The sequence below is a fragment of the Sturnira hondurensis genome, unplaced genomic scaffold (genome assembly GCF_014824575.4).
Source record: "Sturnira hondurensis isolate 20B ecotype Veracruz unplaced genomic scaffold, ASM1482457v3 Scaffold0025370, whole genome shotgun sequence".
In the NCBI taxonomy this organism is placed as follows: Eukaryota; Metazoa; Chordata; class Mammalia; order Chiroptera; family Phyllostomidae; genus Sturnira; species Sturnira hondurensis.
Genome location: NW_028098001.1, coordinates 4,803,599 through 4,825,395, shown reverse-complemented (window position 1 = coordinate 4,825,395; position 21,797 = coordinate 4,803,599). Strand labels below are relative to the sequence as shown.

At 34.8% G+C, this 21,797-nt stretch overlaps 1 protein-coding gene across 3 annotated transcripts in view; it reads right to left on the bottom strand.

Moving 5' to 3' along the window:
• Positions 1-1,408: 1,408 nt before the first annotated feature.
• MAP3K7 (mitogen-activated protein kinase kinase kinase 7) overlaps positions 1,409-21,797 on the bottom strand; it is a 60,655-nt gene continuing 40,266 nt past the window's right edge. For all 3 annotated transcript variants that reach the window (XM_037039266.1, XM_037039269.1, XM_037039268.1), the window contains 5 exons: positions 20,431-20,495; positions 11,762-11,867; positions 7,440-7,501; positions 6,657-6,772; positions 1,409-3,850 (listed from right to left, as the gene is read on the bottom strand). In XM_037039266.1, coding sequence (XP_036895161.1) covers positions 3,670-3,850; positions 6,657-6,772; positions 7,440-7,501; positions 11,762-11,867; positions 20,431-20,495 — 530 coding nt within the window. In that variant the 3' untranslated portion in view covers positions 1,409-3,669. The remainder of the gene's footprint in view (positions 3,851-6,656; positions 6,773-7,439; positions 7,502-11,761; positions 11,868-20,430; positions 20,496-21,797) is intronic.

Genomic DNA, 21,797 nt, shown 5'->3' with positions numbered 1-21,797 from the left:
TTAAAAAATGTTTTCAATTACAGTTTACATTCTATATTTTGTATTAGTTTCAGGTATATAACACATTGGTTAGACAATCATATACTTTACAAAGTGGTCCCCCCAATATTCTCAGCATCCATCAGGCACCACACAGTTATGAATTATTGGCTATATTTCCTATGCTGTACTTTACATCCCCATGACTGTTCTGTGACCACCAATATGTACTTCTCAATCCCTTCACCTTTCACCCAGCTCCTCCCTCCACCCTGGCAATCATGCATCTGGTCTCTGTATCTATGAAATTTATCTATGAGTCCATTTCTGTTTGTTCATTTATATTGTTCTTTAGATTCCACATATAAATGGGATTATATGGTATTTTTCTTTCTCTGACTTATTTCACTTAGGCTAATGCCCTCTAGGTCCAACCATGCTGTTGCAAGTAAGATTTCATTTTTTTTATGACTGTTTATTATTTATATTTTAAATCTTTTCTTCTTCTTAAAAAAGGCCCTTTATTTCTTATAATACTGGTATGGTGCTAATAAACTCCTTTAGCCTTTTCTTTCTGGGAAGCTTTTTAGCTGTCCTTTAATTTTAAAACAACAGTGTTGCTGGGCAGAGTAGTTTGGTTGTAGGTCCTTGCTTTTCATCACTTTGAATGTTTTGTGCCAATCTCTTCCAACCTGCAAAGTTTCTGTTCAGATATCTGCTAAAAGTCTTATGGGAGCTCCCTTGTAGGTAACTGACTGCTTTTCTCTTGCTGCTTTTAAGATTCTCTTCGTCGTTAATCTTTGGCATTTTACTTATGATATGTCTTGGTGTAAACCTCTTTGGCTTTGTCCTGGTTGGGCCTTTGCCCTTCCTAGACTTCTATGTTTTTTCCCTCCCTTGGGTTAGGGAAGTTTTCCATTACCATCTTCTCAAATATGTTTTCAATTTCTTGCTTTCTCTCTTCTCTTGCTGGTACCCCTATGATGTGATTGTTGGTATGCTTAAAGGTGTCCCAGAAACTCCTTACACTATCTTCATTTTGGGGGGAGGGGTTCTTTTTTCTTTTTGCTGTTCTGATTGGGTGTTTTCTGCTTCTTTATATTCCAAATTGCTGATTTGATTTTGTTCCATCTACTCTAGTGTTGATTCCTTGTAATTTATTCTTCACTCCAAGCAGTGTAGCCTTCATTTTGAACTAGTTCTTTTTTATGGTTTCCATGCCCTTTTTTAATGCTAATTTTTATTTGATCCAAAAATTACTTTTATGGCTTAGGCATACTTCCCTCTAGATTAAAGCTTTGTTTCTTTTCCTGGAGGCAAGAAGCCTTGTTCAGGGACTATTTGTGAATTTCTTAGATTTGGGGCTTTTAGCTAGTTGTTTGTTATTTCTTCCCCCAAAGGTTAGAATGGTAAAACCAGAACTAATAAAAAAAATTGGCTCCCTGATAATATCTCTCTTTGAATGTTTGATGGGTGAGGATACTGATGAAACTGGCTGTGGACTTCAGAATCCTTTTCTCTGAGCATCAGTGGTAATCAGGACTTACGAAGTATGAGCTTAGCAACACAACTGTTTAAAAACCAACTAAGGCTGAAGTGCACCTGTATCCAGGACAATTACAGCAGTGAAGATCTCCAGGAACTTACTGTAGACAAACAAGCAAGTGTGCAAAAGCCTTTTTCACATTTGGCACAATGACTTAAAAACACTATTTCTGTTTACCTATTTGTGTATTTTTATGAAGTGACTGCAGGTAATAATTACAATAAAAAAATTTCCCTCTAAGTATGTAGAGCAAAACCACATTGATGATTAAAAAATAAAATCTAAATCTAAACCCTAATGGAAAAGCCGAGCCTTAGCAGCCATGCTTGGGAACCTCACGCTCCTCCGTGGTAACGAGAAGAGTCTCCGAACGCTGACTGGGCCCCTTTCCGGGGAGTGAGCCATGTATACACAAGCAGCGCTTCTATGGCCCAGTCACGCTTTCCCTTCCTCTACAGTTACTTCTGTGCTAATTTTATTTTACTATTAATATGTTGAAGCCCAGTATACTTTCAGCTAAATAAATCAAATTATTTGGAAACAATAACCCTCCTTTTGTTTAAATGATGTGATAGTAGACATTTAATAGCAGATTTTGAAGAAGCTAAAAATGACACAGTGTAGTACAAACCATCCTTTACCTTTATTGCTTGTATACACAAAGAGTACATTATAAAACTCAGTGGGAGAAGGAAAAAATGACAAAGAAAAAGTTACCTGCTTTAGCATTTTTAAGAATAGTTTGATAACTTCTTAGATTAACTTGCTTATCTGAAATTGAGCAAAACTACAATACAATCATGATATAATTTTAATAATCACAGCAATTATGCTTTCAGTTTTATTTTTTTCTTCAAAAACATTAATGTTATAAAAATGAGGTTGATGACATTCTTATTTAAAAGACACCTTGTACTGGTATCAAAATATGATTTATTTTAATACCAACTGAAAAAAATAGATCTTATATAGTCTATTACTTCAATGAAGTTTTATTATTACTTTTTTCAAAGTTGGTAGCAAAGTTATTTTTAATAATATAAACTTTCTCTTTATAAGTGTTGAAACTCCCTTAAAAGTATTGAAAGGCAGCAGGCATTCTAGGAAGGGCGTGCTAGGAAAATCAATTATTCCAATATTGAGAAATAGGGTACTTGATGAATTTATAATTACTTTAACTTCCTTACTAACATTTCCTGATTTGCCAGGTTTTTTACCCATTTGGTATCATTAAAGTATCTAGGTTGAAGCCTTTTTTTCTGGAGTCATTACTTCCATTACTTCTCCTCAGTTTTTCAAATATATAGTAAAATGTTCCAATAATCACTGCAGGAAGGAATGATCATGTAAGTTGGATAGTGCTGATTTACCTTTTAATTTCATTTAAAAGCTATCAGTATTAGAGTCATAAAGCTTTACAGTTTCAACACACATACATGCCATTACAGAATTAAACATCTTTATCCCCTATAGAAAGGGTTCCACTTTGTTTAGGGTATCATAGTCAAATTTCAGTCTAATGAAATATGCTTTTATTAAATACAGCAGCCACCACTTACCTTTAAATATTTTATAGACAAAACTAAGTTCAGTACTGATCCAAGGATTCTGGCACAGAAGCCCTCACTTCCAACTATCCCTTATAAAGGTTCTGCATTTTTAAAACGCACCACCAAGTACTTTAGATTTATCATACCCTGTTTTTAACCTGGTATACACCATCTCTTTTGAAAAAGATTTACTTTTTGAGATGAGAGACAAGAACAAAATCATTCTTGAGGTTCCACCTCGAAAAAAAGATGATGTTTGCACATAGCAGCTACAGTCTGACACCCCCGTTTTTCTTGGGCTAGGCTTCACACAAAGAGCATGCACGTACAGCCACGGTTCACGCGTCTGCTTTGAAGTTGGGAACTGCTGCTTATTCAAGTCACAGATGCCCTCAGATATGCCAGGAGACAGTTGAATCGTACGTCCACCATGAGAAAAGGAAAATTAATGATGACATAAAGTAGCAAATATAGGCAGCTGGCATTCAGAACACGCCAAAAAGCTAACACTCTTGATTGTCATTATCAGGGCTTTTCTTTCCTTAAAAAAAAAGTCTTTCTTTGCATATTTTAAAACTTAACAGTCCCAGAGAATCATGAAGTGCCTTGTCGTTTTTGCTGCTGACTTCTGATGACCTCTAGTTGTTTTTTGCATTGCTGGTAGTAAGTAGAAAGGCTTTTGTTTTCATCTAAGAGCTTTTTATGTTCCTGTACCAGACGAGATGTATTTTGCTGGTCCTTTTCATCCTGGTCCAGTTCGGCAACTAGTTCTTGCCTAAAAACAAATACCAATAATAAGATATTCTACACGATGGACAAGATCCATACCTTAACAGCTGCCGATGAAAGCTGAATGAACTAGGATGTTTATTCCGGGTCAATCATTGTCATCCTAGGTGCGGCACTCAACTTATTTACGTGCTGGAACGTAAACTATTAATCACTCTTCTGGTGTAACCATACACATATAATCTTTTTAATAAGTACTGTACTTAGATAATTAGTGAAAACAGATAAAATGGTGTAACACAAGTTTCCGAACATTTCCTCTGATACTCTTTGACAAGGAAGAATAAAAGGCTGGGAAGGGCTTCATCTGACTGCAGGACAAATAACACAGAACTTTTATTGTTAACATTGTACTTTTATATTCATGTACTTATGTTTTGAAATCATAATCCTATTTAAGTACAGTGCAAAGTGGTAGGTAACAGAACATCTGCCAGGTAATTAAAATATATATGTTATCAACTTAAATCTCTTTCCTATTTTAAAACAGTAAGAACAATATAAAGTACCACTCTTATTTTATTTATTTATTTATTTTTTAAACAACATTACCTTATTTTTGTATTTGCTCCCTCATTTGACTCTTTTTTAAAAGATTAATTAATTAATTAATTAATTAATTAATTTATTTATTTATCTTTAGAGGGGAAGGGAAGGAGAGAAGGAGAGAAATATCAATGTATGGTTGCCTCTCATCCATCCCCTGCTGGGACCTAGCCTGCAGGGAACCGGCCTGCAACCCAGGCATGTGCCCTGACTGGGAATCAAACCGCGATCGTGTAGTTCGCAGGCCTGCGCTTAATCCATTGAGCTACACCAGCCAGGGCTTTAAAGTACCACTTTTAAACTATTCAAGTTCGCAAACACTTTCAGGAAACACCTTGAGTCTTTTATAACCTGATGAACTTTTAAAAGTCCCTTTTCTTTGGGGGATATTAAGTAGTAGCTCTTGAAGTGAGGTTACTGGATATATTTAAATATTTCATAGAAAGTCCTCAAAATGATTTCCTAGTAATATTTCTCAGTTTAAGTATTTAAAATTGATTAAAACTGTCATAGTTTCACATCCCTCAAGCTACTATTCGGTTTTCTAGCACAGAACTTCTCTCTCAAATAATGAAAGGCTCAGGCTGGTGTAGCTCAGTGGACTGAGTGTGGGCTGAGAACCAAAGGGTTGACAGTTTGATTCCCAGTCAGGAGCACATGCCTGGGTTGTGGGCCAGGTCCCCAGTGGGGGCCACGTGAGAGGCAACCACACATCAATGTTTCTCTCCCTCTCTTTCTCCCTCCCTCTCTTATTTATTTATTTATAAGTAAATAAATAAACCTTAAAAAAACAAATTAAATTAAAAAGTATGGAAAAAGTATAGGTTAAATATGTGAAATGAGAAATACAGAGGTTCTTCTCTCTTTTTTTTTTAAACATGAAGTGCCAACAGTTCCATAATTCGCTCTATAATTTGCAGACTCTAATATAGGAAGGGAAAAAGCTAGGTTTATAATTGTTAGTATGGAAAATAAAATGATAATCAACAAAGAATGATACAAAAATACACTCTGTATTGCACACTCACAACTGTAAACCTACTTTGCCCCACCTTGTATTTATTTCCTTTAAGATAACAGCTTGAATTCTCTTAAATCACTGTTATCAGCGAATTGCGATGAAACTACTCCTTCCCTTTTTTGTATCTGAAGTACGAACAGAAAACTCTCCATAGATTACTGCAGGAAACAAGAATTTTTACTATCTGACTGAGACTAACAGAGGAAACCTGTCACCATGCATGCACACAGTGTCCACGAGCCTTTCCTGCAACAACTCCGCGTCGGTGACACTGTCAGCCAGTTTCGGAAGCATGAGACTTCCTGAGGGCCATGCTTAAGCAAACTAAAGCAGTTTTTCTTTTAAAGAACTGTAAATAAAAGTATATGAAAATTGTACTATATTTCTTAAAAAAGAGACAAAGACAGTCTCTACAACTCTCAGAAAAAAACATGTGTGAGTATAAAACTCCCCAGGAAAACATTTGTAAGGTATGAAATAAAGTTCACTAACAAGTAATTCCACTCTCCTAACCGTACTCCTGGAAAGAATGTAACCACAAAATGTTTCTAAGATAAAGCACAACTGAACATAAGTAGATCAAATTATTTTACCTACATCCAAGAGAACGAATCTTTATAACAATAAATTTAAACAGCTTTTAACACTAAACACATTCACGTAGCACCAGTTTACTTTCTTCAGTACTAATATAATATGATACAGTCAAAAGAGTTTTTAAAAAAATTTTAATCCTCACCAGAGGATATGTTTATTGATTTTAGAGAGGAAGGGGGACAGGGAGAGGTGGAGGGAGGGAGAGAGAAAAAAGCATCGATGTGAGAGAGAAGGATCGATTAGTTGCCTCTATACCAGGGACAGAATTAGCAACCTAGGTATTTGCCCTAACTGGGAATTGAACCTGAAACCTATGTATGTACCTTGACTGGGGATCGAACCTGTGACCTACGTATGTGCCCTGACCAGAGATAAAACCTGCAATATTTTAGTGCATAAGACAACACTCTAACCAACTAAGCCAAGGCAAAGAGGGTTGACTTTTGCATGAAAAATAGCCAAAAAGGGCGTAAACACAAACATATAAAATTTCCAAGTTAGAAATATGTTTAATAATTAATTTTAAAAATGATGAAGGTTTCGTGTCTTTAAACAATACTGCAGCTTAACATATTTCAAACTCAAAATACTAAAGAGCTTTAATTTTTATTCATAAAAGATAACTTACTTTCTCTGTAATAACAATGCAATTTCTGTTTGCACTTTCATATATTCTTGTGCCATTTTACAGTGCTGTTCAAATACTGCCATAGATTCTTTGGAGTTTGGGCATGGTGCTAGAGGCTGGAAAAAAAAAGGTAAAACATAATTAAACTAAATCCCAGTATCTCATATCTCGCTAAGAGTTAAGACAGTGTAATGTATTTTTATAGCACTAAAGGAATGATCTCTAAAAAGTAAGTGTGAAACCATGCTCTAGAAAATCTGTGTCCTTTGGTCAGAGTTAACTCAGAACTTAAACTTACACTTGCTATTCCATAAAACCACGCCTAGAGTACGCTTGGTCTCTGCTTTTACATTTCAGGTCACCAAGCTGTATTATACCAAAAGATGTTTACAGTTCTCATACTCATGAGGAGACACTGCAGTGCACTACTTAATTTTCAGTCACTACAAAAATGCCAATCACAAAATTTATTACGTACAAATGAGCTTATATGAATTTTATATTTTAGTACACTAAAATTAAGAACAAAAATGCTATTCTTGGAAGTTTTAAAAATGTGAGTATTTTAACATGACTGTTGGGATAAGAACATATGATTTTGCCAATTTTAGATTTGATTAACTTAACTGAAAGAATCATTTATTTCAACAAGAATAAGGAGGTGAACTGAGAGCATAAATGAATATACAATGACAGGAACACAGGTGTCAGCCTTAAAGACACACTGTCTACGTTCTCCTAAGGAAAGAAAACACCGAGTGAGAAGGCAGCGTGCTCCCTTACCTGCAGTTGGTGATCCAGTGTCAGGTACGCCATTGGGATGGAGTTATCTGATCCATTGGTATCTGTAATTCAAGCATGTTGTTTTATTTCATATAAAATATAGGATAATTCATAATTCAATAATTCATTTTCTTTCACAAACTATTATAAACAAAAGTAGGAAAGCATGCATGAAATACTGGTATTTTTTCCTAAAGTAAATAACACATAAGTCATTGTTACTGGTAATGAAGAATCTTGTTTTGAACTTTAAAGATAAACAAAGGATATCCAATTACCAGATAATTAGAAAGAAATCACACTTTCATACTTTCAATTTAAGTTGGCTATAAATTAAATAAAATTAAAGCTTGTAATTCCTTTTTTAATTAAAATGAAAACTGTGAAATACTAAAGTAATAATCTTTAAAAATAAGTGTTAAACCACACCTTGGAAAATCTGTGCCCTTTTGTCAGAGTTAATTCAGAACTTAAGTTTACACCTGTTTTAACACTTTTGTGGTTATACAGGGCCATGACTACAGTACCCTTTGTATTTATTCCAGAATAATGCCCTTTACATTTTAAATTCAGCCCTCACACACTCCATCTCCCTACTCAAACCCACGCATCTCTTTCTTTCCTTGATCACGCCAGGTTTACTATCGGGCTGTCCCCACTCGGGCAACACTAGTGTTCCTTAACAGGGAAAAGGGGGAAGCAGGAGACACATGCTCTTCCAGCGGGTGGCCTTCAGTTTCCACAGATTCCAGTGTGAGCCCCCAGCCCCTCCCCTGCTAATAAGAATCACTGCAGAAAACGAGAGATGTTACTGATGGGAGTCTATCCCACACATAAACACTGGCGCAAAGGCATGCCTAAACAGTTAAATGCGCTCATCTGAACCACTCAAATTTTATCCAACTATTTGAACAGGCAGCTTTTATTTGTATTTCAAAAGAGGTAAAACTGCCCTAACTACTTGCCTGAGAAGCATGGAATAGACTCTTCCCAACATTAATGTTTATGCAGAACAGTTCCAGAAGCAGGCAGGATAACTGTGAAGTAATATGGACTTTCCTGTTTCAGAAGCAGCTGCTTTCCTACTGTTATGGAGAACAAAGAACTAAACAAGTGAGGAGCTGCCTAGCCCTTTTTCTGACAAAGTAACTCATTCGAATAGTAGTGTGGATAAAGGCAAGGTCAGGGTAACAGCAAGGCAGTGGATCCAGTGTGATAAAAAACTGACAGTCTGATGGTTTGATTGATACTCTAGTTTTTTTTAAAACTATTGAGAATGTGCTTGTAACTCCAGAAACTAAGCTAAGTCAGACCATATGATATAATGCACGTGAGAAACACCATGCAATGCTAGCTTAGAGTAAGCACTCGACACACGGTAGTGATGGTTATTATTCTTGGTATTGGCATTAAATGAAGAACAGTGAAGGCAGGGTATTTTAAAATACTCAAGTTTGTATTTCAGGTTGCAAAAGAAATGTTTATTAAAGATAGAACAACAGTATTGCCCAGGAGAGCCTGATTTACCCTAAAATCATATACTAACATAAATGTTTTTCTGAAATGGCTCAGTTAAGAAGTACAGTTAATATATTTTTCTGACCAACTCTTTCCCCACCCCCAATAGCAGTTTCAAACTATGCTCCCAACGAAACACTACTTTCCACAAAGTTAAAACTGTGTAAAAATGATTTCCTTGACTTTATAGGAAAAAGCCTTAAAAGTTCTTCAATTTAACATTCCCACTCCTATTACTTTCTTAAATACGTGATAGCTGATATATCTTACTAAGTCAGTAACCTGTATCTGATATGTATTTCAGGATTAAGTATAATATATCAATGTTTCACAATATTCTAGAGGTGGGAAAAAAGTCCAAGGATTTGTTCAGACAATTGAAGCCTTTCAGTGGCGGGGAACATAAGGTCCTTTATTGAATATTGGTTTTTCCCTAAAGCCGAGAAGTGTGATTTTGCTTTCTCACTTACACACAGAGTGAATTTAGTTTTTAAGTCTGTAATAGCAATAATTGATTATAAGGCAGCAAATGATATTCCATGAGTTTGGTTTATAATGTTTAAATTGCTAATCAAATCCAATCCCATTTCCTGACTGTTGAGACTCACATTTGTTTGGTTAAATTAGGAAAAAATATCTTTTCTGGCCTTTCCAACATAATACTTATAACCATCTCATATTTCCTAAGTACATGGTCCCCTCATGTGAAATGTCGTCTTTTTTCTGCTTTATGACTGAAGGACAAGCCTCACAGTTTTACAAAAACGGCTCCGACTCTGCCAGGTCCTACTGGACTGATTTCTGTCCTAATTTAGTAGTCGATCACACAGCATGGGGACTTGTTTTATGTGTCAGTACCATGATGCTCTAATCAGACTGCAAGCAACGGGTGTCTCACACTCCTACCTCGGCAAAGTGCTAAGCACAGGAGAAACTCTTCAGGGAGTTTTCCCACACTCTGTGGCTCTCTTTGCTAGGTCCAGGCATCGCTCTTGCTAGTTGCTTTTGGGCATATTTGTTTTTATTTTTTTAATCTCCACTATTTTATAAATAGAAACCCAGAAACCCAAGAGCACTCATTATATGCTATGATTATTAAATCATCATACTCTTTATTTTTCTCTGGAACCTACACAGAAAACTCACCCCTTTTATTTAAAAGAATTTAACTAATTAAGTTTTGTTTTAACTTACGTATGCATTTCTATTTTTTTCCTGAGTCAGTAGGCCTTCACAGAGAAAGGCTTTACATATCTCTTTCCTGTAATTTATTTCATTAACTTGATTATCAATACTTTTCCTTAGAAACTGTACAAAGCTGAACTTCATTAATTATAAACTTAAACTAGAGCTTCAACTTCTAAAATTGTATTCAATATTATTTAAAAAATAAAGACTACACATTTGCAATGTGTAGGCAAAGGCAAAGAAAAAATTCAGTTAATATCACAAGCTGGGCCTACGTATGATTTCTGGCTATTAATATTCTATATTTTAGCTTCCAGGAAAAAAAAGTGAAACGGGGGTTAGAAGGGCAGGAGAGAACACATGGAGCAGAAAGACAGCAGTGAAGTGAAATGTGCATCGGAGAGTTCTGACTTTACCCTCATGAACTCACAATCTGTCACATGTTGACTGGCATGTCTGGATTAGTCCAGACTGCAGTCAGGAGGCCCATCATGCTGAGAACCAGGTTTAAGCAAACACTATAATGTCAGGGAGGGTACTTCTTCACTGGAGGGTTTAGGAACCAAAAAGAGCTGGTATCACCTGACCGCGATGATCAAATCTGTCAAGAGCATCTATCTCCCTGTCTGCCTCTGAGGAGAAGCACGTCGTGGGGAACTCTGCACATGTGCTGAGCAGTGGTAAATGTTCTGAGCGATCCTAGGCTGTGCTGTGCTAGGGGTGAAACTTAGAAGAGTTTCTGCTACCACTAAATTTAAACTCACTAAAACTACAGAGTACACACCCCTGGCTAAACATAGTTCCATCTTAACATGACACAGAGAAAAGCTAAATTAACCCAGTTAATTTTTTAAATTAAATTATAAATTTGACTAAACCATGCCAAATATCTATAAATACTTACAAGCAGTATTTTAGTTTGTAAACACAGTAATGTGATTTTTTAATTTCAATTTAATTGCCACTATTAATAACACAGTTGATTTTTTTTAACATAGTTGATTTTATATAAAATCCCAAATGGTTTTATTTTCCAGGGTCTAAGAGATGGTTGTTTTTTCTCTGACATCATACCATATAAATAATTTTTATAGGAGTGTACTGCCAAGTACTTATCAAGGCATTCTTTTAATGCTAAAGAAAAGTCAATTCTACTACGGCACACAGTTTCCTGCTTGCACACAATGAAACTACTCCAGATTAGATGTTAAGGCTAATATTTTGACCAGTTACTCATGTTAGGGAGTTTTAATAACTCTTAACAGACTTTTAAAGGTCTATTTAACAGACTATTTATATAACTGAAATGATTTAAAAGGTCACAATCAGAATTTTTTTTTCTCACTAAAGTACATGATATCTTATTATCTTTAAAACAAAAGACTGACATGAAGATAATCATTGTTACTACTCTGCAGATGGTGGGTATTGGTCTCTGTGTCAGTACTGAAAAAGACATTTTTAAGTTTGTTGCTAAATATTTGATTTTATTAATATGAAAATCTAAACTACTGTGCCACGCCTGCCTTTGTCAAGATCACAGCAATGACACGACTAAATGACAATAAACTTGGTGAAGTCAACTTCACAATGGTAATGAGGAAATAGACGGTCACCTGTGGAATCATCAGGGGTCCATGGATGACTTCGAGGTGGCTTTTCTGAGGTTGGTCCTGAGGTAGTGATCATTCTGATGCTAGGACTGGATGACCTACTGCTCACCTGTAGGAAGTGACAGGTTTTTTTTTTAAATGACAAGAAAAAATTTCCATCATAAGGCAAAGGACAGAATACCATTTTTTCGGAAGTCCTGAAGCACTCTTGCAAAAAAACAAAAACAAAAACCCCAAATAAATCCTCTGAGGCGATGGCACATATACACAAAACACACACACACACACTGAACACTAATGGTCAAGAGCTTTTGTTTAGACTGCCTGCTGCACTCAGAGGAACAGGTGTGATGTCTCGGGCCTTTGTGGGACGTGAGTCAGGCTGCAGAACCTCATTCATGCTTAAACCTAAAACCCAAGAAAGGCTTCACTCTCAGGGAAAGAAGGGATTAGGAAAAAAACCTTGTCCTACAAAAGAAGATAGTCTGTAAATTTGTCTGTCTTGGAAGTGGCTGTGGGTGGAGGGGTGAAAATGTATCCACTGTGAATCTGCAATTTCTAGAACTGATGGAAGATATAACAAATCCCAACCGTAACAAATCCTGAGAATAAAAAATACAAGGCAACATAGAATCCTGAGTTAATCATGGGGCAAATTATAATCAAATTCAAAACAACAACAAATAGAAGAATGTAAAGAGCAGCCATAAGAAAATACAGATTATCTATAAACGACCAGGAAAATTCTCAATAGTAACAAGGGAAGCCAGAAAGAAGAAAGTAAAATTATCTTCAAACTGATAAAATAGAATAACTGAGAACTAGAATTATTTAGCCAACAAAAATGTGAGAATGAGGTTAGAGTAACATTCTCAGATGAGCAAACGCTGAGTCTATCATTCACAAATTGTTACCACAAGGGTTTCTATAACATGTTCTTTAGGGAGAAGAAAATTTTTTTCCCTAATAGAATGGCTAAGTGAAATCAGGATCACTGGTAAACACAAGTATGGATCCATATACTGAAAATATTAAACATTGAAAATGATGACTAATTTATAGAATTACCAAACAAATAAATAAGATGGTACTCAAATTTGAATAACAACAGCATCAGCAAGAGGAACATAAATTGAAAAATCTTCATATCAATTACAGTTAGGGTAAAAAATACCAACTTTAGGTTGGGCATGAGTGTCAAAATTTCCCAGGTAATTACTACAAGTAGTAATATATCTAACTCCCAAGTCAGATAAAAAAAAGAATGGAATGAGAAATATATCTATTGAATTCAAAGGAAGGTAATAAAGGAGAAAAAAGACAAATAAGAACAAATTTGTCAGCAGTCATAATCAATATAAATGCATTACACTACTTTTTTTAAAAATCAGATAGGCTGAATTAAATGTTATTTATAAGAGACATATATAATTCATAGAGATAGAGAAAACAGAAAGCTAAAGGCTGAAAAAAGATAACCAGGCAAAAACAACCCAAAATAAAGTTATATAGCTATATTAGTATCAGAGGAATATATTTTAGAGCAAAAAAATTACTAGGGAAAGAGATATAAATGATTCAATTTATAACAATATTCAAAACTTACATGCTGTGCTTATAACAATAGAGGCTATACCTATACACAGCTTCCAAACAGATAAAGCAATAAATATGTAAGAGAAACATTCATGATCATTCACAGTAAGATATTTTAATCCTCCGTAAATGATACACAAAATCAAACCAAAAACCAAAATATGCATAGAGCATAACCTAAACTCCATGAACCCTATGTCTGAAAAATGAGAATATGTATTTTTGAAGCACCCATGGAACATTCATGATAACTGATCATGTACTAAGCTATAAAACAGACCTCAAAAAAAACTATTGTTATATAAACTGATCTTTTTGTATTGATTCACAATTAATCTTTAAAAAATCCCATGTTTAAACATTTAAAGACACTTCTAAATAACTCACTGGTCAAAAAAAGAAAAAATATCTGAATTGAACTTTAACTCTAATCACACTAAAAGTTGCGGCATGCGACTAAAGAAGCACTTAAAAGAAAAATATTTAATTCCAAGTTCAAGGATGAGGAGTGTCTATAGCAGTGCGCAGCACACAAAATGTTCACTGGTTGTTATCGGGTCAGTTCTGAAATTCTCACCCTGGCATTCCTGAACTTCCACCCACAGGTTTACTTTACCTATACAGAACATCTCTCCTCTGACAGTTCCTTATGCCTTTTCCCTCCCTGCTTTTAATCTTGACCTAGAGTCACTCAAGGACTATATGACTATATGGTACAATGCAAAGAGCATATATGAAGCTGAACTATATGTAACTGCCACTTTTATAGGTCAAAAACAGTCAAATGCAGCAAATACACATGACTTAGTCTGGCGATTTTCAAGCTTTTTCGTTTCACGACACACATAATCTAATTACTAAAATTGTTATATAAAACACACATAATGACTAAACCCTATCACAAAGACTTTTCTCCTTCAGTTTTGGCTATATTTACAGTCTGTTCCTACATAAACTTCAATTTGAACCAGAAATGCTTTATACTACTTTCAAAGTTTGTGATTATAATCTCATATGTACTTTTGTATTATATTTCCTAGGATTGAAGGAAATGACTGACCATACAATAACAACATAATCAATACTCACTAAATAAGATAATAATATAAGTTGTTGGCACTCAGAAATAAGACTGGTGCTGCTTAGGCTTATTTACCTTTTATACAATGTATAAAAATAACAATACACACCAAAGAGAACCAGTCAGGAAACACATTTCTTATTTTTAAAATGCTGCTGTTACCCTTGGTAAAACAAGTACAGATATTATTCTTACTGACTCCTTTTAACCTCTTTTACTGAAAACAAGTCTTGTGATTTAAAAAGAGTACACTGATTTGACCACAGTCTTAAATTTTATTGTAAAACCAGAATAATTTTTCTTTCAAGTGCTAGTAGAGGAAGGTTTACAGTCAATCTAATTTTATGTTAATAGTTTCACTTTAACATTTTAAGGGGAAAAATAAATATAAATGTTTGTAACCTGTGAGACTCACATCAGTTATAAGATATTAAATAAGATACAATAATCAGGTTTAAATATAAATAATGGATTTTGTATATTAAAAAGGCCACTGAACATCTGTCATATTAAAACAAATAATCCTATTTGGACCTACTATGAATTAGAGTATTTAAGTTTATATATTTCAAGAGAATTCTTTGCTACTTATTTCTTTTCACCTTCTATTTTCCAAGAAACTCTTAGATAGCACCTAAAGTGCATAGTCATTTTTTTCCTGCTTGAGATCTGCTATTGCTATAACTAAAAAATAAGACTAATATTTTTAGGCCAAGTTTTAAAACTGGTCTTTCCTCAAAGCTATAATAAAAGTTCTAATGAGCTAAATTTAAATATATAAAAAGATTTCATAATGTGAGGAATATCTCATATATTCATAATATCTCAATGAATAACACAGTATGTATATGTTTTTAGAAAAAAACTAAAAAAACATTTAAAAATACAACCATAATTATATATGTTTAATACCTGAAAAATAAATGGTATAAATAAGAGGAACAGGTAATATCTGACAATTTTTAAAAACCTAGTTTGTGGGTTCAATTTATGTTACTGCTTACAATTTGCTATGGAAGATGTCTTATTTTATAGTAGCTATTTTTTTTTAAAAACAATGGTAAAATTCTGATGGCCATAAACACTCTCAAACTATTAACCTACTTGGGGAGCTCCTTCCTCCAAGACATTTACAATTACTTTATTCTATGCTCACTAAACTGCAAAGTTAAAGAGATATAGAAAACTTGACTTACCAGAGGGATTGGATATGAAAGTGGTTACGAGAACAGAGAAATGCCACATAGCAATTTAAGGCAGCAAAAGAATACGAAGCCAAATTTAAACTGCAGGGGCAAATTTACCATCGTAGACACGAATGAGAATTGGACTTCGACCAGAATTTTATCTCTATCATTTATAAAAAGAAATTGGGTGTTATTTTACAGACAAAAATAAAGCTTTGCTTCTTTTTATGTCTCACCTGAAAGACTGGGAAAATATTTTCATGAGGCAAGAATTTATGGCCAGTACTACTGTTTAGACTGACATTTTAAAGCTATTTAAAACCCTCAGAACTCTTAGTTGCTAAAATTATACAAGCACAAAACAGAGATTAAATGTTGATTTATATAATATTCTAGCCAAACTAACATCTGCATAACAAGTATTACAAAGAAATGGGTATCGGTCGGTAATGTGCATTTACGTGTACTTCCGCCATTACGAGAGCCACAGAAAATCCAATTAAATCTGCACATGACAGCGTGTATTGAAAACATTTTTTATACTCTGAAGGTCTGGGCTCAAATGAATTCTGGCTTCACTTATAGTTTATTATGAGAAAATTTTAGAATTTTATTATTCTTAATTAGTCTTTAAATTCTCTAACAGAAAAATACAAAATTCCTATGACCCTGAAATTATTTACAACTATTATGTAAGTTTCTGATTTAGTTTCAACAAAATTATTTACACTAAAGGTACAGATTGAGGATGGACAAGAAGTAGTAGTATAATAAATTACATCTCTTAAATAAAGCAATGTATAATAATACATCTCTGGATATGTGATAAGAGGCCTTTAAGGCAAATATGTTCCATAATCCCTGATAGAAACTTCTCTTCTAATACAGAAAGAATAGAATGCCAATAGATTTTACTTCTTTCCAAGTGTTTTCTTTTATTGTTGTTTCACTTCTAGATTGTAATACACTATAGAGAGAGCAAGGCGAGTGGTAACAGCCCTGGAAGGCAGACTATGGGTGGAAGGCAAGCTGTGGGGAGACAGGCATACGACTTCCATTAAGCGTCTCCTGTGTGTCTGGTACTTTTATATGGTATAACCTTGAAGTGTGGGCGTTATGGTCCCCTCTGGCAGATAAGGTTACTGAGGCTTAGTCACATACCTGACTAGTAAAAGTAGATTCTAAACTTCATACAAAACTTGAGTATGTCTACCTTTCTAAATAATCATAATTGCATCATCTTCCAATTGTGATTTAACTGACTTTAGTCCCCTCAAAGAGAAATCTCATAAATAGACCTGTATTGGTTGCATTCCCAGCAGGTACACAAGAGAATGTATAATTTTAGTGAACCACAGAAAGGTTAACCCAATTGTGTAAAACATAAATTTGTGGTGTCATCTGTAGATGTTTATTATCAAGGTGGGTTAGCCTTACTCAACAACATGATGCAGCAGAAATTCATAACCGCAAAACTATTTAATTAATGAAAAAGAAGACTATCAGAAGCCAAATCACTTGAAATTAAAGGGTTCTAGAATTACGTTAGCATCTGTCACATACAGTTTTATATGCACAATGGAATGATAAAAGTGTAGAGCTTGGGTGCTTTGGTATCAGAACTGGATTCAAAACTGGGTGATAGCAATTACTGACAATGAGACTCAGGTAAGCTTCTCTAACCCCCCCGTTTCTTGATCCACAAAAAGAGGAAAATAAATAATACAAATTTACAGGATGAAGATTAAATAATGTATGTTAAAGGCCTGACTGGCACAAAGTTGGTACATAATAAAGAAACAGCACCTGTTATTAAAAAGTGCTGTGGGGATAAGATCTGCCCAAATATGCTCCTTGGGGACTGGGTGTTCTTGGTAGTCTGTGTCCCCTAGCCAAAGGCCACCAGGAACATACCTACAGTAAGAAAGATAAGTTTGTTTCAATTTTTGTTGCAGCAAACCAAAAAACTCACCATGGGGCACTGTGGGATGTCTCTCTAAGAGGGTTTTAGAAAGAGCTTATTACAGGATTTGGGCTTTTGTTTTGTGATTTGGGCAGGCTCCAGAGAAGGAGGGGTTCACTCTAGATTTGGCCAGGAAGCAGGAGCAACTCTACAGGGAGAACAGACCAGAGTGAGGAGAAAACTACAAGTGGAAAAGCAGCAGCAGTCACTCAGTCAGCTGGGGGAAGGCCATGTGTGGCATTGTGTGGGTGACACAGGGACACTGTTTTTGTCTGTGCTTGGACAACATCACAAAATGGTCTTGTTTCATCTCATCTTACCATGGTCTCAACATAAGCTTGCCTACTGGTGCTCTGAGAAACCATTTATGTTCCAGTAACACTGAGGCCTCAGTGTCAGATCAGTTAGTGAACATTGAGCTGCTTTTTCTCAGCATCTTTTCAAAGCATCTAGGAGGTCAGATCCATTATGTGTGCTTAATAAACCTCTTGAATAAATACCTGAATTAATTAATTTAAAAGTGATTTGTGTATTTTGAGTTTACAAAAAAACTTACACAACTATTTTTAATAAAGAAGCTTGCTTGGTTCACTATGCCTCTCAACAGAAATGGTAGTATAAAAACTAATCTGATTTTAGTTTATGGATGGAAAGTCTAAGTGATTTTATTACACGACCAGTCTTGAACCAAGAGCCAAAAAATATAGCCTCTGGACAGTTTACTTTCCTCTGCGAGATGGAATGTTGAAACTTTATCAGAAAGCTCTCTCTCTTCCTCTGATGACTGTACTAGGCGGTAAAATTATTTTCTTCACAGTTTCACCAACCTCCGTGGCCGTAACAAATGAACGGACCCACCAACCGTGTGCCTGTGTTTCATCACTGCTTAGCCAGCCTCTAAAAAGAACTGTGCCTTTAATTTTGAAAATGCATATTGTGCAAACTTTTCTTCTCAAATAATATTATTTTCATGAGTAATATAAATTATTAAATGCTCAATTATCATTAACATTTTCAGGGGAAAATGTTTTCATAGTCCATTAGGGTTACTGTTTGCCATTCTCATCCCGAACTGGATATCAGGCATTTTAAGTTTCCAATACTTAAGTAATTATGAAAGAGTGAATCAATTTTAAAAACTGTCTACATATAGGTTATGTATCATCTATTTTAGAACACAATTTACTGCCATATCACACTCCCCCTCATGCCAAATCTTCTGGAGTAATCCATGACAATTTATGCAAATGACTGTCCTACAACCAGTCTGCCTTAGTTCCAGTGTTTTACTACTTGATATTGTAAACAAGGCTAACGATCATAATCTCAAGTAACATAGAACTTGTGAGGAAATAAGTAAGGCTTTGTATGATGAGTCAGTATCGATTTATAGCAATGCCTATTACAGTACAGAGAAAAGCATTTGTACTAGCAGATGCTTCTAAACTGTCTTAGGGCAAGCTTCTCATTCTTAGTCAATGGGAGAATACTTGGCTAGAGTTTCTCATAACAGGAATATCAATGGCAACAGTAAAGAGTTAAAAAGGCTGAGGTCATCAAGCCTTTAAAGAATCAAAGCAAATACCAGATATGTTAAACTATGTTACTAAGTGCCCTGATTAATATTTTAAGTACCTGAGGAGGTGAAAAGTGGGAAACTTCATTCAAAAGTTCTGAAGTTTCACAAAAGCAGATAAACTGAAAAAGCTGCTATCAATAACAAATAAAATCAAGATCTAGGGTCACTTAATATAATAAAATATACAATAAATTAATGTGTATGTGTAGATGTATTTTATCTATGCACGTGCACATCTGTGTGTATGAGTGTGTACATAGGCATTGTGAGGAATAATTTTTATTAACTACAAAGAATCTCCAAAATTCAAAGTATATTATAAAAATGAAATAATAAAACATCTTTCTAGAATAAACGGTATTCATATATTTTACCATAAATTGAATACACTATTTGTAGTATATAATCCTATAATTTTATATGAATATGGACAATGTGATATTTTTATTACTTCAGATGCATACTGTACCCAAAATTTACTTATTTCGGTACAACTGAAAACATATCAACAAACACCTCATAGTTAGTTCCCATTCGTGTTAAGAATATGACATACATAAGGTATGTAATATATAGGTTAAGTTTATCCATCTGAGTAAGAGATGAGAAAACAAGGTCTGAGCTAAGTAGTCAGTCGTGGCCTAATTGCAGCACCGTCCGGCTCATCCACAAAAGCAGTAACAGAGGGTAAGGGCGTTTAGCAGAGCACCCAGAAATCTACAGATGAGGCAGGAACATCTTAACCCCTGGGACAGAAGACATTCTAGAGTCTGCCCATCTGCTTAGTTAATATTTTTCACAAAGGTATAAATCCAGTGAATATGACAAACTAAAGATGTTAAGAGTCCTCCAGGTATGTCAGTGTCCTATGTGATTACAGAGAAATGACATCTTATTAGGGAAATATTAAATGATTCACTATAGAGGACAACGGTAATGACAAATTATTTCATTACAAAACTGAGTATTTCCTTATCGAAGCATATATAAAAACCATGTAACATGCACAGGACACTCCTGAATTAATCAACTTTTCCTAAATTATCCTGCAAGTTAAATTAATAATGGCAGGTAGGGTTTTTTTCTCCTAAGAACTTCAAGTGCAAATGAACTTCTCTATCACATGTGCAAAAGAACTTCTGTATCACAATTTTAGGTCAATTCATAGAATAGTTTTGTTTTGCAGAGTATATACATTAAAGTTAATTCTTGAATACTACCCACTACTACTGTTCAAAGACTGAGAATTCAAATGTCAAGTCTTACCTGACCAGGTTCTGTTCCAGTAACAGTCAAGTCTTGGATGGATCTACGTCTTGGCTGCCCGTTGCCTTTTGAAAAATGAAAAAACGTAAAATACTGAAATCTAGTCAGACACTAAGGATGTAATTGCTACATTAGGAAGTTGGAACTTGTTCCTTCTTGAATCTACACAAAATGTTTGTGAAAAAAGTGATTTTGTTATAAAAAAGAAAAAGAGAAAGATGTAAAAAAAAAAGAAGAGAAACGGCTGCAGTGTTTTAACTCAAAAGTTGCCAGCCTGCAGTGAAGTATGCCCCAACACAAAACCACTCCTACCACACGAATAGCTGCTGAGCTCTCTCCCACCATCTTCTGTCATGTATTTAAATAGATGAATGCTTGGGGGATGGGACTGATGACGGCATCTATTTCAAGGGCCTTACGTACGGCTTCTACAGCAAGACAGCTATCAGGTTGTAAGACATGACTTTTAACCAACAGCAGTACCTTGTTCATTTCAGGGCCTGAAAGGATGCCTTGGCTTTAGAAACTTCTATGCTATAATAATTTAAGTATCAGTTTATGAAAGAATTCTACAAATTTAAGTCTTCAGCAAAAGAGAATGAATTAAGCAATAGCTACATTCAGCACTTTTATTTGGGCATAGGGATGTTCACAAAGTACAAGATGAAAGATCAGCTGTCTAAAAGGAAACACCAAAATATTATGAATAACAGCTGACAAAATACTCAAAATTCTTTTGATTCTGAAAGCTGTGTTATGCAATTTCTCAACTAGTGGGCAGCCCAGAAAGATGTACCCCAACAGTTGTGGCCTGTTAGCAGGCAGAACTCATTCTTAAAATTTATCCATAATCATTAAGTATCTTATTTTAAACTTGATGAGGAACATAATTTAGCATCTTAATCCATGTGATCCCAGTATTATATTTTGCACCTAAACTTAAAGGACCTTACAATAAAATAATAATGTTCGATGCAATAATATGTGTAGTGAATACAAAACGTCAAATTTATAGCCACCCTTGAACATATAAAACATCATCACCCTATTCTAAGTTGTTTTAGAATTTTGTATAACTGTAACTAAAAAATGTATTAAAAATTTCATTTTATTCCAAGTTCCAACTTCTGACTATAAATTGACATAACAATCTGCACATTTATTCACTCACTCACACTAGGAGATTTCTGTGAAAACTTTTTAACTACCACTGGTTCCGGAGGGCAAAAAGGATCCTCAGTACTATGACTAATAAGCAATTTTAGGCACATTTCATTCAACACAATCATTCTAAAATTAGCTTACATGAGACAGGCTTGTAAAAGTGTCTGGAATTCTCTTTTCAGATAAGCAACCTCTGTGAATCT